The 19,146-nt window shown below is 34.4% G+C and overlaps 1 protein-coding gene and 1 pseudogene across 1 annotated transcript; one reads left to right on the top strand and one right to left on the bottom strand.

The window, feature by feature from the left end:
* The first annotated feature begins 813 nt into the window (after positions 1 to 813).
* LOC133179643 (uncharacterized) lies at positions 814 to 2,417 on the top strand. Its single transcript, XM_061314349.1, has 5 exons — positions 814 to 825; positions 1,128 to 1,268; positions 1,562 to 1,693; positions 1,778 to 2,020; positions 2,111 to 2,417. Exons 1-5 carry the CDS (start codon positions 814 to 816, stop codon positions 2,375 to 2,377), a joined length of 795 nt encoding a protein of 264 aa, XP_061170333.1. The 3' UTR covers positions 2,378 to 2,417.
* On the bottom strand, positions 2,291 to 6,500 carry LOC133180044 (uncharacterized; annotated as a pseudogene).
* Between the last annotated feature and the right edge of the window lie 12,646 nt (positions 6,501 to 19,146).

Genomic DNA, 19,146 nt, shown 5'->3' with positions numbered 1-19,146 from the left:
TTAAAACTAATTATACTTGGGAGGGGGGGGGGGGTTATTGGAATCTGCATGTCCATTGTCTGTAAGAATTGCAGCTTAAAACCAGTCTGAAATTAAATCTAAAAATAATCAAGTATTTTAAAAAAATGTTTTAATTATGGTAGATAGTCCCTACAAATCTAAGAGTAATGCAGGAACCTTATTAAAAATGTTGCATCAAGATTACACAAGTTTTTTTGTTATAAATGTTTGTAACAAATAAAAAAAAATCTTTGTTTTCAAATTTAATATCAGAATGACATAAATATGCATTTTTATTGCACTACAAAGCAGATAGTATGTATAGATCCATTCATCCGTTGGGAGTAATGAGTGGACATGCATCCAGTTAAAGATTAATTAATGAGTTCAGTGTAGGAAGGCTAGCTGTCTCAATCATTTCTGTTAGAGGATCTCTGATCAAGCAGCTCTTTCTGTATCCTTTGGGAATTAGACAGAAGAACTGCTTATCAGTTTATAGCATATGTCATTTGATGACCAGCCTTTTATTTTTGATATTAATTTGATATAGATTAAGTTGTTAAAGCAATACCAGCTATAACTGACGGTACATTTTGAATGTGCATTTTCAGCATTAATTAACACCTACTGATAAAGCTAAGATAATAATGAAGTTCTGATAAGAAATCCCGCACAATAAACAAAGTATAGGCTGTTTAATTGCATACATGCTGTGCGCTGTCCTTTCAACTGCCACTGCTTAATTATCTCTCGGGACACTGTAACGATGATTACCGAACCCGAACGGGATGCTGATAACGAAGTTATACGAAGATGGAGTCAGACGTGAGTATCTGTATTTTTCATTCATTTTAAACAGTTATACCATGTCATGAATGAAATTAACCTTAAAAAAGTGTAATAAGCTAATAACTACATAAATATGCAGCTACAATACAACTGTGCTCATGAATTTTCAGAAACTGTGGCTGAAAAGCTTTTTTAACAACTTGAGGCCCCTTAGGGGGTAAATTATTTTACTGTGAAAACGACTAAGAAAACTTTAAATAAAAGTCAAATCAACTTACAGGGGTCAAATATTCTTTATAAATTATGAATTAAAATTACCCTTGTTCTGTTTTGTGCAGAATTCAGATAGATCTAGAAGTGATTATTCGCCTGCAAATTCTGCTAATCAGTCTGATGTCAGTGATGATGATTATGTACCAAACTACAGAAGAGGGAGAGGTCGAGGGAGAGGTCGTGGAAGAGTTAGACGGGTTTTGAATGTAATTTTTATTAAATACTTTAATATCTAAATTTCCCCTTAACACATATGAATGATATAAATAGAAACAGAGATATTCATGCTAATTAATTTATTGCGTAATAAGCACCTGCATATAAGCATAAGCACCTCATATAGCTTATTTCTACAGATTATTTATTTATTTTCACCATTTCCGAGGACAGATTATTTATGTCCAAATTCTGCTAGCCCCCCCCCCCCTTTACAGAATTAAGATAAGTCATCGCCTTGTACAAATGCTTAATGTGGGATTTCAATATTCATAAACTGTAGTCCCCAGCAGCTGGGGGTAGAGGTCGTGGTAGTGCCAGGAGAGGAAGGAGAAGAGGGGGAAGAGGCGGCCAAGGACCAAGTCGACTTGAATTAGCTGTCCAAGCAAGGCAGGAAAGAGAAGCTCATGCGGAGGTAGAGTACACAAGTACAATACCAATGTATTGATCTGTATAATAAATCTTGGGTCAAAATTTTTATAGACTCTATATATTTCAGACTTGCATTGCATCATTAGACACCGACAGCCTCAGAAATGCTCTTAGATTAGTGTGCTCTAAGCAACCATCTTTCATCCTGGACATCATTCACACAGTTCAAGGTGAAAATCCAGAGCATCCACAACATTCAAGCAGTACAGTTCCAAGCTGGTGCATTTGCACCCATTGCAGGGAAATGCCCTTGGAAAGAGAAAAAGTTTGCTGCAATAAATCCAGTCAGAGTTGTCACTCCAGATTACCTGTAAGTATGATTTCTTATAAACTGCATTATTTTCTTACTAAAACCCTGTAGCATACAATTTTGCCTGACATTAAACTCATTTTTTTTTAGGATTTTCAAACAGTTGTTCTTGATGAACTTGTGTTGGAGGTAGCCATGAGATACCACAACGATGTGCTGGCTGAACCTAGGGATGAGAACTTTAATAGGTCTCGCCGACACACAGCGTACAGGCAGTATATTATGTGGATACATGGGAGACTAGGTGCAGGAAATCGCAAAGTTATACCCAGTTGTTGTGTGTGGAAAATTAGGGATAAATATCCCGAGCCATCAGGACAATATGTTGGTTTCCTAGAAGGGGTGCTTGGATACTAAGTCAATTTAAAACAAAACACATTAAATCAGTAACAACATATCTTTTACTTTTCATTTCATGAAGTATGAATTTGAGCTTCAGAAAATCTTGACTTTTTTCCAGCAACTAGTTCAGCTGTGGGTGGTGGGGGGACTGGTGCTAGCACAGAGGATACTCTCCTTGGATCCTCAGCACTCAGAACTACTGGCTGGTTCATTCCAACTCCATCCAGTAGTCTGTTCTCCAAACAGGCTCTCATCAAGGTCCCAGAGTAAGGGTACACTTTCTCCGACTTGACTCCATAGGCAGACCATCTCCCACTCTTCTTGCTATAATATCGTTGGTGTCTGAACAAAGGGATAAAAGAATTGCTTATGAGAAATATATTTAAACTAAAAAAATGTGGAAACTTAATGGATAGAAAAATTTGAAGCCATTAATAGTTTCATACCTTTGTGAACCATCCTTCTTTCTTAAAATTTCTCTACCACAGTTGGAGTTATGGTCTAATGCTGCAATTAGGTTTCTAGCCTTGTATACTGGTGGTGAATATGAATGCTGTTTTGAGGAGTATTTCAAAATCAAATTTTGAAAATTTTCTAATGTAGCAGTACTTCTGTAAAAAAGATACAAGCTTCTAAGCAGTGATAACTATGTCTGAAATAAAATCAATTTGACATGAATCTTTTATTCACTGGATGGTATAAAAATGGAAAAACAAAGTTTCACCTGCAATTCAAGTAATATGGAATTTTCTTGAGCAGTCTCTTGTCTCGAACGATATCTCTCAAAGCAACATGAGCTGGAGACCCTGCCTCTAACCAACCTCCCTCTCGCTCCTCTGTCAGAGGACCATGCATGCATGAATTCCTAGCCCCTACTCTGTATGGAAGAATCCATTCATGTTGGTTTACAACGTGGTGAATCACACCCAACCACATACCCTGTAAATATTTTAAGCATAGAAGAAGTTAAATAGAAGTGGTCATTTGTAATGCAGTAAATAATTGGGGGTTTTCTGTTTGTTTGTTTGTTTGTTTGTTTGTTTTTTTTTTTTGATTGACTTACAATGAATTCCGTCTCTGTTTTAGCAGTAGATGAGCAATACCAAAAATGGTTTACTACTTCACGAGTCCATGCCAAAAGTGGCTTCTTTGACTTCTCTTGTCCAGCCTTAATGGAAAATGAAAGTACAAGTCTTTATTACAAATTTAGTAATAAAATAAGGATTTTTTGCATATACCATATGCATGATGTCACAATAGCCATATCACTCAAGACTGAAAAAGAATAAAACATGTATAATAGATAATCTTACCTGAATTAATTTCTTCCCAAGATTTTTGGAACCGTGCCAAATGTCAAAGGAATGTTTTATTTGGGAATAGTTATTTTCTGCAAATAATAGACATACAATGATTTAAAATAAATATTGCCTTTCAAAAACAATTCACATTCAATAATTTCATATTTCTCATTCATGTATTTGTTCATTATTTGTTTTCAATGTACAAATCTAATACACTTACTCATCAGAGCTTGTATTTGCACATGGGCATCTGTCACTATTTCCACAATCTTCAAGTTTTTTTGAAGTAAAAACTGCAGTCCTTTCTGGAAACATGCTTTTTCTAGGACTGCGCTTTTCCCTCCAGTCATACGTTTATCTAACGTTACAACACACAGTATTTTGTGAGTATCATGTTCCATGAAGGTATACGTACAAAACTGGGCACAGTGGCCAGGGCTATCCATACGGCCATCACCTATATAATAAAAACATTCTTATATACGCTGATAAATTTTAAGAAGCAGATTATTAGAAAATTGGAAATGAACTTACATACTTATATGATAGGACATTAATAAAAGAATTGTGCTTTAAAACTACCTAAGATAATCAGATCTTTCCCTTGAAATTCCTCCAAAATTTCATTTTGATGACTCTCCCATATTTCATCAATGCTTGTAAGGACATATGTGCGTTGAATTTTCCAAAAGGAAGACGGTGATGGGAATGGCAATTTTAAAAACTTTGCAAACAAAGCAAGCTTTTGAAAATTGTTTCCAGAGGCTATCAAACCAGCAGAAATCAGTACATCACCACTGTGAAGTCCTCGGTTGAGAAGAGGCTGAGAACACTATCTGTGAGCAATGTGGTCTTTACTGCACATCTGAAATTAAAAAAACAAAAAACAATAAGATTTTGCTATGATTGAAATTCTTGCACAGAACTGCAATTATCTGACCAATGGCTTAGCATTGGTCAGAGAAATTCCTGCATGTTAAATACTAATTAATTATTATGTACAAAAAATTATTTCTACCCATGTCAAGTAAACAGCAGATGAGACTGTGCGTATGGTGACATTCACATCTTCAGAGCACCCTTTCACTTTACACTTGGCAGTGACTTTTTTTGTTGCTAGCTCAAGCAATTGTTTTGTGAATACCAGCACAGGGTAGTCATCAACAAGGAGGGAATCGATCTCATCATTGGATCTCAGCCTCTTTACTCCTAGACCAAGTTCTATCTCTGGTTCCTGCTGGCAATATTGATCTGCTTCCTCCTCTTCTTCCTCCTCATCCGACTCACTCAACAAAACATCATGATCTAATCTGCAAAAAATTATAAATAAAAATCATTTAAGTAAAAATAAATTTTTCATAAATATAATAAATTTATTACTTTTTTGATTATAGTTAAAAGATAATAACATCAATGCATATAATTTATGCTACTATTTTTGTAGCCCCTGCCCAATAAACACCATTGTCAATATATACATTTACCTCAGGGATACATGAAAGCTTGGTTCATATTCCTCCTCACTTTCTTCACCATCAGTTACTTCTGATGAATAAATTGTTAGACTGAAAAAAAGGATTTCTCTTAAAAAAGGATACTGAACAATTACTGAGGAAACTAAATTGCTCTATTTTTTATTATTCACATAACTTACTCAAATGGATCCAAGAAACTGTTTGAATAAAGGTATTGATTTGTACTGCGTACTGTTCCCAGTTCAATGTCTTCCACCCCAGATACTTCACCACCATCTCTGAATTAAAAAGCAAATCAGTTGATAAACATATATATTTCTTCATCTATTAATATTTTTTTTTAAATTCAAAATGTATGTGAGCATTACATTTCCTTTGTGTCATCTGCTGCTATGTCAGATATATCAGATCCAGGCTCAGCTGTTACATGTACCACATGGTCTCTCACTGCACTGACTACAGAACTTGTTTTTGAGGGCCCTGGTGTGGATGTTTCAGGTGGAACAAAGTGGGGACCAATTGAAAAGACTGCAGACGTTTTGTCATTTTTTTCTTCATAACTGCAAAAAAAATTCATCTTGATTTTTTTTTCCAGCTCACCCCCCCCCCTTTTCTGTCATGAAAATATTCAATAATTTTTTTTACTTGATAAGAACATTAGAAATATATCAACTAACTAATTTTAAAATGAAAGTACAATTTCTTAAATATTGAAAAGTCGCTTATACTTGTCCCCAAAGCAAATCATGTCTATTCTGAAATGGATTTGCATAAATTCCCCTCAATGGGCCTCACAAATGAAGCGATATCGTTTTCCAAAATAACACGCTTGTTTACGATGCCTGAACTTTAGTTCCATGTCTAAATGTCAGCTGTCCATTATAATTTACTGATCCTTGTTTTAATAAAAACTCGGTCAGATGGGAAAACCTCTTTTAAACCCGTAATATTGGGTGCCACGACGACATACAGAACATTTAAACGCACATACCTGTCAAGGAGAATTTTCGCCAAATCTGCATTTGATTCAACCGACAGTCTTCTTTTTAAATCTTCCCAACGATCAATCTGGTCACCGATGTAAATTCTGCTTTTGTTCAATTTAGCATTTGCGTCTCTTTTGTGTCTTTTTCTTGCAGAATCAGTTAGCTTCACTTTTGGCCCACGTTTTCCCGACATGTTTACGAAACTGGCGCATGTGCAGTGACTACATTCCGAACTTGTGACCTCCGGGGTCACTGCATATTCAGATTACGAATGGAAATACTGTCAGGAAGACAGTAATTCAAAAATCGGTATTTTCTTTTGATTTGACAAGTTATTTGCTTCAGAAATTTTCTGATTCCATAAGATTAAATAAATACAACTACAAATACACAAATTTATTGGTCGTGTTAAAGTTGAAATTTTTTACCGTCAGTTATAGCTGGTATTGCTTTAAGACTAAATTGATATTGTTTAATATGATATTTTTAATTAGTTGTTTGAAAATATCAACAAATTCAGAGCATCATGTCTCACAAATCTGCAAGCTGGAAAGGGGGGGGGGGGGGCTGCAGATGGGCATTTGTCAAGCTCTAACTCAACCAGTTGAAGATCTATAATGTAATATTTGTTATAATTAATGCCTACACCACAAGAGATGTATAAACAAATATTATGAGGAATGCAAAAGTCATTGAAATCCTTGTATCAAGGTTGACATGATTTTTTGGCACTCTAAACTGTTTATGACAATTGAACAATATTTGACGGGCGTATCATGCTGTGGCGGGGCACTTTATTTAATTTTGCTCTCTACCCGGGATTGTTTGAAATGGTCAGTTATGAAACAGCGTATGCAATACAAATACAAACTGATAATTGACCATTTCAAACAATGAAGACATTGAAAGCTACAACAAATTCCTGAAATTAAATACATACAATGATATTTTGGAACACTTAAGCAATATACACTCAAGACTTCAGCAACTTATAAAACTGCTCAGTGTGTTTTGGTCAGATGTAGTACTTAATCTGTTTTTTCCAATTTTGTAATAGCATCATTACTTTTTTACGTTGACAGAAAGAAGTCATCCAGTTGGTCTACATCATCAATTAAGTTTTCTCTGGAGCAGGATTGGAGGAACTCCATCAGAACGTGTTGCGGAACATAAAATTTGAAATATTATTCTGCTCGTCTTCAACGGTTAGAGTTGCAGTGTCTTTTTTAACTCAGCTGTTCTTTGTTTTGTCTGACAGGCCAAGCATCTGACAGTTTTGCCTTCAGTGTTACCTTCCCTTTTTTGATGACAGCGCTTGACATCACTGACATGAATTTGTTCTACATATACATTCTGTGTTTTTTTTTTCAAGCAAGGTTTTCAGATTAGTTATAAAATTTTCAATGGGGGAAATAGGTTTGCACATTGTGTCCGCAGTTGTGTTGAAAACAAGTGCTCCATCAAAACTCCTCACAACAAGGGCACTGATGGAATAACTTTCCCCTGTAGTGAGCGAATCACTATGATCATTCCAGAAGGAGATCTTCATGCTCTGTGTTTCATCTGCGACGATTGCTTTCCTGACGAGTTTGGGTCCATAACGTGTGTTGATGGTCTCTTTTTTATTATCAATGAAACCAACAAGTTTGACGTTGATTGTTGCCTACAAATACATGTAAAAAAAAAATGAGTTCAAAATTGTATAAACTTGCAAGTTAATATAATGTTAATTGTATAAACTTGCAAGTTAATATATTGTTAAGTCCTTATTCAATTTATAAAGAGATTGTCTCCTTTTTTTTAAGAGAAATTAAAGCATGAGCTACATGACTGACATTTTATTTTTTTTTTAATTTTGAAAAGAAATATTTCCACTTTTGTGACATATCCTAATTTATAGTGCTGACCCCCCCTTTCCTAAATGTTTTTTCATGGAAGATCTGATTTTTCCCTAGTTTTTGTCCCATGCATGGAGAACGTAAAATAGTCATCAACTTCACAAGTTTTTAAAAGTCAAAGCAGAGAGAGGTTTTAGTAGCATTTCTTATTATTTCTCCATCATTAATTCATATTTCTAAATTAACAAGGATTATGCAAAAATAAAATTACACAGAAAAAGCCATTCTACCTTTTTTTCCCTCAAGTATGAAAGTCAAAACTTTTTTTCTATGCCTTATGTAAAACTGAAGTTGAAGACATATCACAAAAAAACCCCAAGAAATTGGAGCATGGATTGGTACTTAATTTTCACTAAGTTTGAACAGAAATACTTAAATGATAAATTCATAACAGAAGAAAAACAATGCTTTCTTGGGTGTTCTTATGCATTAAAATTTGTTAAATATTTGCACAATTTTGAAAGGGATACAAAATCTTATAGAATTTCCAGACTAAGGCTGGCAAATATTATTTCATGTAGGGACATATCTATAGATAGTTTTCACATGACGTATTTTCTCTCCGAGATATTTCCCTTGGCCGCCATCTTGGTGGTCAACCTGGTAATTTTTCCTCTTTGTTTTACCAAATCTAAGAGGGTGTAGCAGAAATATTTGGGGGAAAATCTTTATAGAATAAAAATTATGAAATAAAGGAGGCTTTAACAAATGTATATTTTTCAGAAAAACAATGCTTCTTACCCCACAATGGCCAGTATAAAAAGTTAAAGTTGGTTGAATAATGAAGGAATATGAGCATGTTGACCTCCAAAATGGCGGCCAACGGGAAATAACTCTTGCTAATTTGGGCCTACTGAAAACTATCTATAAACTAAAATATATAGTGTTAGTTATTTATAATATTGCAATACTAGCTACTGCTTCTTTGTAAGCTATTAACTCATTTAATATACTTGGATGAAATATGTTACAGTAGTCACTATTTAATTAACCTCCTAAAAATCTTGGTGAAGTATTCAGTCCAGTCCTTGACGAAAAATTGTATAATAACATTTTTCCATCATGTGCTATAAACAAGTCATTTTTCTCACTGTGAAAATAAATACTGATGAAAGCTGCATCTGGTTCACAGCAGGGACCAATGCTATACACCTTACTCAAGTCTCTAGATGGGCACTTCACGAGAGTTAATACCAGCTGGATTTTCATTAGTGCATTTAGTTTCATTATGAGAGCATGGTAATTGGAACAAGAGGATGCAGATGCATGAGAAAGTAACAGCTTACAGTATTGGATTATCTTTGACCTGTACAGGAAAATTACCCCAAATCACACAGAAAAGAATTTGTAAGATACTTTCAAAGAACATACAATTTTTTCCCCTTCTTCTTTTAAAAATAGGGCAATGTTTTCTTGACACTGCACCATGATAAGCCCCGTGAATTTAACTAATACAAGTTTGTGGCTAAAATGTTTCAGGAGAAAGCAATTTTTAAAAGACTTTATTTAATCTCTGTACAATATAATTGTCCATTTTCCAAATAAATATATAGATTTTCCATATTTATGTAAAGAAATATTGATATATTAATATAACTGAAAACTGATATGTTTTTCTTAAAATGAACTGGTTGACTGTACTGCTATGTATGAATTACTGCGGTAGACTATGTATTTGTAATGTTTTCTGCTTGAATTGGATACAAAACTTAGCAGCTCAATTAACAGTTAACAGGGATATTAATTTTGTATTATTTGGGTCATTCAAAGGCTCCATTCTCCATTCAAAATAGGCCCCATTTCATGTTGAAATTCTCTTAATGAGAAAAAATTAATCAAAATTAAGTTAGATATAGAATTAATGAACTCATTACTCATATAACTCTGTTTTGCCAAGAAAGAAATTTAATTGATAAAAACCAGACACTCAGTATAGGATGATTTCAACATATAATCCTTTTCTAATTTCATGATTTTCGGTCTCAGTTCCAGCAAGTGGTGCCGAGAGTTACTTCTAAATTTAATGTTTACAGTGACTGCTTTAATTGGCTTCTGCAAGGTGCCATAATTCTACATTTTAAAATGTATTTTTAAAAATCAATTCTCATTGGCATTGTTTACATCTCTAGCAGGTAGCTTTATTTAGCTATTTCAATGCAACTTTTAAAATTATGCATTTTATTTAAAAATTTGCAAGTAAATGGCTACTCATATTGATACTAGGGATTTAAAAAAAACCAAAGCATTGCTTTGAACATTTTTAAGCAAAATATGTTTTTTCATAGACGACTTTCACATTCTTAAGAGTTATCTATCTTTGTCGGCGTAACGATTATTTTTCTCACTATATCCTTTGTAACTTACCCTTAATAATATAGTTTGTAGTTTGAACTTTATCGTCTTTTTGCCTGGAGTTGAAGAGTTCCAATTCTTAAAGGAACTGTGTGCTACATTTTAATGTCTATATATGCTGTTGTACACTTTGTCAAAAACAAGTTTGGATAAACAAAACATCTAGAATACATGCTTAGTAATTTTTGTATATTTTTCGTTGTATATAAGAATTTTCATCAATTCATAACTTTTCAAAACTTATGGTAATGCATGCTGATTTTTTGTCTATGAACATTTGATAGCACTATAATCTTAAATTAAGAATATCTTGAAAAATTATCAGTAGGTAAGGTACGTTGTGTATGTCCTTAAATATTTTAAACCTTCAAACGCTTTCGGAGTAGTTTTTACTGTTCCTGTATTGCCATGGTATGGAGCAACACGGACAACATAATGAACATATATAGACAGATTTAATTTGTAAGACTCTGTAGGTATTTGATTTAACTGGTTTTAGTGTGATCGGGTGTCACGTATGTATTTGACTGGTTCCGAGTGTGAGACCGGTGAGAGGAGCACGTGTGTGTCAGCGCAGGGACGTTCGTCGTCGCATTTATCTATTTTGTATCTCAGTCAGTCAGACATTGTTGTTAACTGTGTTTATCATTTCATTATATGACTGTTAAAACGTTCATGAGTGTTTTCGTCCATATACAAAGCCCTACATTTGGTGGCAGAGTGGAGCAGCATAGATGTGCGCGTGAAACACTACAACGACTATTGTACGCATACATACATAAACAACAATGGCGGCATGCAGCAACGAACAGAAAATGCCTATGTTTGATCCAAAGTCTATGACTTTCGCCCAGTACTCGAAGAAGTCTTTGAAATCAAGGCTTGGTGATTTGATTGGGACGCTGCAAAGAAGTTAAAGCAGTTAGCGCTCATTTTACCTACCGGCTGATGTACCAGAGTGTTCCATGAGATTCATAACGACAATAAGAAATCCTAAGACTTATTGAAGGCAGCGTTGATCAAGGAGATCGATCGTACGGATGAGAGACGCCAAACAGCCGCATCTGATCTCAACAAAATAACACAGAAATCTGACTAGTCAATTGATGATTATGGACATAGAATATATCGCAAATGTGAGGAAGCTTATCCGAATTTTGCAAAGGGAAACCGGTCTGAACTTTCTGCACATCGATTTGTAGAGGGCATATACAACCCTAAATTGAAAGACCAATTACAACTTGTGATATGTCAGGAACCGAAGATGCCGAAGTTTGACAATCTGATTGATGTAGCTCGACGCCTCGCAGATGCTGATACACAAAGTCCTACGAAACAGACCTTATCAGTGTTTCATGTGAGATGTAATTATTGTCACAAGATTGGACATTATGCTAAGAAGTGTCACAGAAGACTCAAAGATCAACAGGACAAAAAGAAACCAGACGACTGGGTGAGAAATGCCAAGTGTTACTCCTGTTCGCGTTGTGGACATTTGGCGAAGGACTGTCCTACCAAGGATAAAAGTGATTTATCTAAAAGAGGAAAAGTCAATGAAGTACATGATTTGACCGAAGCATAGCCGACAAAGTCCGTGACAATTGAACAGCTAGTAACTCAAGCTGTTGTTGACTCTGGAGCATCTGTCTCTTATATTTCTTACACGTTGATATGTGAGGCATTTCCACATGGATTTGACTTGGCCAACTCAACTACTACATTGACTGGTCCGTCCTCATTGCCGCTAGAAACTAGAGGTGTTGTAAACACACGCATTTGCTTTGATGACCACATAGTGCCCTGTTCATTACATGTGCTGGATGATGATAGTAACATATTTCTCATTGGATGGGATGTTATGTGTAATTTTGATCATGTTACATTGAAGCCACAAGAGAATTCTGTAGAGTTTGGGTCAGTGGTCGGACAGAATTCAGAGTCTGTCATGAATGTGCGTCTGACAGAGAATACGGTCATTCCACCACTATCACAGCGAGTGTTGCGGGTTGCAGTCGATTGTTCATCTAGTTCATCTGTCCTTATACAACGTTCGAATGATTTTGAGGAGAAATCTGGATTACTGCTTGGTGGTACTGTTTCATCAACAGACAATCCAAAGGTCATTGTGATGAACCCAGATACTTATAGTAAGACTGTTTACAAAGCTCAGACAGTAGTAGTAGCTACAGAAGTGGAAGGCCACATGTTTATTTCATGTTTATTGACAGAATCTTTAAACAGACAAATTATAGTGTTAATCATGTATCGAGTGAAAGTAGTGACAAAATTTCATTGGTCAGTTAGATGAGGAGCCCAAGTCCAAACAATTAAATCTAATTTCTAGATATAAAGACGATGTGTTTAAAGGACTAGGATGTGCTCGTCAATAACCTTATGAACTGAAACTGAAAAAAGATGCTGATCTGTCCAAAGTGAAGTCTCGTAGATACCGATTCAACCCAAAAATGTGTGCTGAAATTGAAAACCAAGTGCAGTCAATGTTACAGTCAGGAGTGATTGAACGCAGCAAAACTGACATTTTGTCACCTATTGTTCTGGCACGGAAACGTGATGGATCTCAAAGGTTTTGCCTTGATTTTCGTTCACTTAATACCGAACTTCAAGATGAGACATTTCCATTGATGACTCCTCAGGAAGCTATGATGCACTTAAAAAAACTCTAAGTTCTTCACTGTAATTGACATGTGTTCTACTTTCAACCAGATTCCTTTGACTGATGAGAACTGTCGTCTTACTGGATTTCAGACTTCATCTGGTGGTACCAATTTCAGAGACTGTGCTTTGACTTGAAAGTTGCACCACTTGCATTGCAGAGAGTAATGCACCATGTACTAGGAGGCTTAGGATTCGAGCATGTACTCATCTACCTGGATGACTGCCTCATCCACACCTCAACATTTGAGGAACATCTCCAAACTTTAGAAAATGTGTTTAACTGTTTCAAACATGCTGGACTTACATTACGGCCAGACAAGTGCCATTTTTTCATGGATAGTGTGAATTACCTAGGATTCAAGTTATCTGAACAAGGTATCCAACCTGGAGATAAAGGACTGACAGCAATCAAGGATTACCCAATACCCAGGACATGGGAGGAAGTCCGATCGTTCTTAGGTCTTTGTACCTACTTTATGTGTTTTATACCAAATTTCTCAGACATTGCGTTACCACTGAGCAAGATTGTTGAGTCGAAACGATATGCCTGGAATTCGTCTACCGAATCAGCATTTCAAAATCTCAGACAGTGTCTGATGTCCTCACCCGTTTTGAAACACCCAGATTTTAGTGATGCAGCAAACATACTTATTGTTCAGAATGACGCTAATGATACTGGACTTGCTGGTGTTTTATTACAAGCAGATGACAATGGACTTGAACATGCAATAACATATGCTTCAAAGACAGAACGCAATTATTCTACCATACACCGTGAAGCATTGGCTATTATCTGGGCAATTCGGAAGTTTCGAGATTTTGTGTATGGCCGGAAGTTTCTCCTCCGGACCGATCACAAACCATTGACTTTTATTATGACATCACCGAAGCCGAAATATTCTCGTTGGGCACTAGAAGTAAGTGAATATCAGTTTGATATAGAGCATGTGAAAGGATGTGACAATGCTTTCAGTGATGCATTGAGTCGTGCAGCAATAGAAGATCAAGAGATAGAGTTACCTGTTTTGGCAGTGACCAGATGAGAGCAAAACAGGGGATAATTGAGCGATGTCATTCCTTAGGACATTTTGGTGCTCAAAGAACTTGGGAACTTACCAAATTAGTCAATGATAGGATCACCCTGTTGGAAGTCCAGGACTACATTGCTCAGTGCAAAACGTGTGTAGAGGGACCCCATCTATCTAGATATATTAATGTTCTATCTCATCTGAAAGTTTCATGAAAATGGAACGAGCTGTTCTTGAAAAATCGGTAAGAAGAAAAATAATAACTATCCACATATTTCATTCCTTATAAAATATTCATAAGTAATGAAGTAATGAAAACAAAGTCTCAAAAGTTTTGATATTGTCGATATGCATTTTTCCGAGCCATAACTAGCGTCGACGTTTGGCACTTCCGGGGGCAGTGAACTAGGTTCTACATCTACATATATTGCTCTTTCTTCGCTGAAAACTTCACGTTTCTGTGTTAAGTGCTTTTTTTTTTAGAAAACCTGCGAACAAACTGACCCTCTAAAAATCACTAAATCACGGGAATCTCCAGAACGGACTTGATGTCTTCAATGTTATGTGAAACGCTTTGATGGTTCAGGTACATAACAGAAATGATGCGCTTTGTAAATATCAGGCATATAGGATTGAAAAGGGGGAATCCCCACCCCTATAAAATACTTTCTTTACATCAGAACCCCCTCAATGAATTTTTCGTGCCAATTTCTTTCTTTCTTTAGTTTATTTGAAAATTATTATCACTATTTATTATTATTATTACTAATTTTATACTCCCCCCCCCCCCCAATGAAATTGTTTCCTACGTGCCACTCATATAAATGTTATGAAATTTCACTTTTTCGTATTGAATATTATTTCGTATGGCATTTGTTCATTGCAACATTTTGAAATACAGAAAACAATTCCTTGCTAGGAGACTGCAGGAACTAGCCAGTCAACAAAAGAAAGTCGATAATTGTCTTGAGGATCATGTGGATGAAAACATTGATCCCCATGTGAAAACCCTCCCTTAGACGAAAAGTAAGCTAAAATTTCATATGCTTATATTACACGTCTATAATTAAAAATTACCAAACAAAAAATGTGCGTTTCCATGCGCAGATCCAGGAAATATATTTAACTGGAAGGGGTGTTGTTGGCGAGTGTTCCACACCCAGTCAAACAAAAAAACACTGGAAAATTATTTAGCGATCCCAAAATCCTGAACAAGATAAGTTTAGAAAACCAAATAAACCATATCAAAGGGTGAGGGGTCACATTCGTATTTCAATTTTCTCTTCATATCATGACATTTTTCATTTTACGAGGGGTTGGCTTTCCTTAGATGTGGTCTTTGAATCTGTGCTGTCCGTACCGAATTTATCCAAAAAAGCACCTATGACGTATGCATCAGTGACATCTTGATAGTGAGATCTGAATATAATATAAAAATATAATATCTGAATATACATATTAAATGCAATGCAAAGTGTACATGTATATAACAGCAAAAGTCAACAAAAATTTAATGATGCATATTGTCCTTTTTTTAAGCAGAAGACACAGAGCTTAAAGACTGTTTGTAGGGAAAGTACCATGGACGCAGCTGAAAAAAGTTGCATATCCTCACCCACTACATCCTTGGAAAAATTGGAAGAAACAACTGAGATGGACTGGTTCGTATCAGCTTACTTCCATTGCATAGCTTTGATAAATATACTGGAGATAATTTGAGAAAATTAAAATTTAAACTTTTCCCATTAGTATTTTTTAATTCAGTGTGTATCATAAACCACATTGTAATTGTTTAAGTGTGTCATTTGTCCAAATAAAAAAATAATGAAACCAAAAAAAATAGCTGAAATATAAAAGAAACTTATACTGATTTACAAGTAAGATAGCATTTCTATAGCTAAAATTTATAACACCAATGCAATTTGAGATAACATGCATGTTTCATTCTTAAAAGAATTAAAAAATAAATAGTTGAAATAAACACAATTAGTAACAATAAATAATAAAAACAATAACATGTTTATATCAAATATTTTTTCCTCAATGATAACAATTCTCAATAACCAAATTTGATCTTTAAATGACTTTACCGTATAGTGATCTTATGTAGCCAGTTTGTAACTGTTAAGGTTACTGATGTTCTTCCATTAATAAATTACAAGAAACAAAGTGGAGAAACTGGTAAAATGTTCACTGCTGCAATCTGCGATGCCATAGCATAAGTACTATCAAATCAAGTTCTCATACTGGAAAACTTTTTATCAGAGGCGGGAAATACTTTCAAGTTTATATTTAATCTGGTAAATTCTCAAGAAACCATCAATGTACATGTATGTAAATTACATAACATTTTATATAAATTTAATTATTTATACTTAGATATATTCAGATACAACTTTAATTAATTCACATAATAATTTAAAATTTTTAGTGAAATTTCAATCACAAACAGAACACATGTATACACATGTATACATAACAGGTGTCCACTGAAAGTTCAGAATGTATCATGGATAAAACAGAGAAGTCTCCAACTTGCATAGTATATGCAGCACTTAGCCCAAAGAAGACAATATTGTCTGTGAAAGGAAATGTCTACAAGGTTATCACTCACCTTTGCATATTGCAAGAATATAACTTATTACGTTTTAATAAAAATGTCAACGTACAACATTTCTGACAACTTTCAACTCTCATGAAATCCTGCATCTATTTCCATTTTTACTTAAATTTTCAATTTTGCTCGTTTTACCAAGTCCAATAATTCTTTCTATATGAACATTATACCTGAGGCCTTTGTGTCATTGAGCACAAGTTTTCCCACCATTCAATTTCTTAATTTAAAAAAAAATAGAAATGCTTATAGTTTCATCTTTAGAAGCAAAAATATCTTGCACGTTGAAACCCTTAACAGCAATTAAACTGTCACCTTCATTACATACAGTTTTAAGACAACTTCTCTTAACTATTTATCTTTCACTAGTCGACCCACAATATGCAGGGCTTATAAAGTTAACAAGGCCTCCTGGTGTACATCCTATTAGTGCTTCCATTTTGTTTCTGTTTTTGTATGTTGGAAAATGTGGCTTGTTGTGCTCTAGGCGTACTGGAATTCAGTTGCAACTATAACGGCACTGGTAGTGGGAAATTTTGCCTTAAAATCTGATGGTGCAAAAAAAAAAAAAAAAAAAAAACGAACAAGAGATTGAGAAGGCCAAATTGAAATCTCTCGCCATTGTTTTGACATAAACATAATCCAAGTAAGAACAATATTTTTAACAGTTACTTTCAGATACATTGAAAAATCTTGAAAAGTCAAAATTGGTAGTGTACCTTCGTAGTTTCATAAAAATACTGATTGGGAATGATATCCCTTGAACTTGAAAAAAATACATATCTTAAACAATAAGCAGCAGGACCAAGTGACTGCAGTGTAAACAGAAATTTGGCATAAATTTAAAGACCGGTATAGAAATGTATGGCTGAATCATCCTTCTCGACTGAAAATATTGGCTGTGACTGTGTTTGTGTACAGGTGTCCCTAAATTCAACAGAGTTTATTTTTTCCTCCTCATCACGCACTTTTGAGTCTTCAGCTAAAACAATTTCTTCCACACAGTCGAATTCTGCAAAACTGGACTCTAATTTTTTCATGGCAGAATTCGTCAAACTTTCTTTTTCTACTATCCTTGCCTTCTGCCCTGGATGCTATGGGATGCAAATGAATTTTCTGCCTCCTTTGTCCAAAGGAAAATGCTTAGCACAGTAGTATTCTTCAGTCTTCCAGATAGAGGTCTTTGCCCTACATATAAACAGTAAAACATATTACACTGTGCAACAACTTTTATGTATGTTCTCAAACCATAGACCTTTGCTTTAGGTCTATGCTCAAACCAATGCAGTGCCCCTTCCCCTTTTTTTAATATCATTTATTTGAAAACAAAACATCACATACATGTTAAATACAATGCATTAACTAGATTTTTTGAATCATTACTATCTGCAAGTTGTAGAGTCATATAGAATAGTTTATCACAAATTTTCAAAATGAGAAAAAAAAACAGACAAAAAAACAGCTAAACATTATATGTATAATATTGTAAAGGTACCCTGTTATACCTGGGAGACCACACCTCCAGCACAGATACAGTCTATTAATTGTCTCCCAGATAAGATGTGTAGAACAACAGGCTTATTCTACGATGATTTAATGATTTATAATTTGTCTTTAATACATTTTATGACATTAAAATATTTTATGGTAAATTTTCTTATATACCTCAGAAAAAATATTCAGTATACTCTTAATATGATAACATATTTCATGAGGCTTTTCTTGTTTGTTTTCTAGTCTACAGTACATTTTGTATTTGTAAATTTTACAAGCAATCAGGAATATTATGCTATTCCAAAATAATATCTTTTCGTTTTTTTCATTATAAAATCAATAACAATATTTTTCCATGATATATCAAATTTCAAAATTTGCTGGACAGTATTCCATATATTAGAAACATTCTGACATTTTAGAATAAGATGTTCATTGTTTTCTTTTACATCTTTACAAAAAGCACACATTTCATTTTCAACAATTTTCCATTTCTTAAACATTTCTCTATTACATAGTAAGTTATTTAATAATCTATAATTGAAGTCTGATATGCCTCTATCTGCAATAGCTAACATTTTTTGTTCATACATAGATTTCCAAGCTATTTTTGGAATTTCAAACATTTTTTTCATAATAATATTGATGTAACGGAGGTTTAAATTTATCATGACATAGAATGTTCTAGATCAGTGTTGAAGTAATATCATACACTTTAACTTGATGTTGGTTTAGTAACTCATATGAAGTATTCTCAGACATGGTGTTTTCATACTGTATATTTGTAAATTCATGATCTGCAGAAGCCTTAAAACCTACATTTTTCATTATTACATATTCACAAATCCAGTTTCTCTTACAAGTTTATCATAAAACCATTCTATAGGTTGCATACAATTTTTGTCTACAATATCACCAATATATTTAAATCCACTTTTCAGCCAATTTACAAAAAAC

The sequence above is a fragment of the Saccostrea echinata genome, unplaced genomic scaffold, assembly GCF_033153115.1.
Source record: "Saccostrea echinata isolate AGI-Se365-2 ecotype Australia unplaced genomic scaffold, CSIRO_AGI_Sech_v1 ptg000005l, whole genome shotgun sequence".
NCBI classification, from domain to species: domain Eukaryota; kingdom Metazoa; phylum Mollusca; class Bivalvia; order Ostreida; family Ostreidae; genus Saccostrea; species Saccostrea echinata.
This window is presented reverse-complemented; position numbering and strand designations above follow the sequence as displayed.

What these genes read in the sequence shown, in the direction of transcription:
- LOC133179643 (XM_061314349.1), top strand. An exon ending in AAAGAGAAGCTCATGCGGAG is followed by an intron (nt 1,694 to 1,777) that starts GTAGAGTACACA and finishes TATATATTTCAG; the next exon opens with ACTTGCATTGCATCATTAGA. An exon ending in GTTGTCACTCCAGATTACCT is followed by an intron (nt 2,021 to 2,110) that starts GTAAGTATGATT and finishes ATTTTTTTTTAG; the next exon opens with GATTTTCAAACAGTTGTTCT.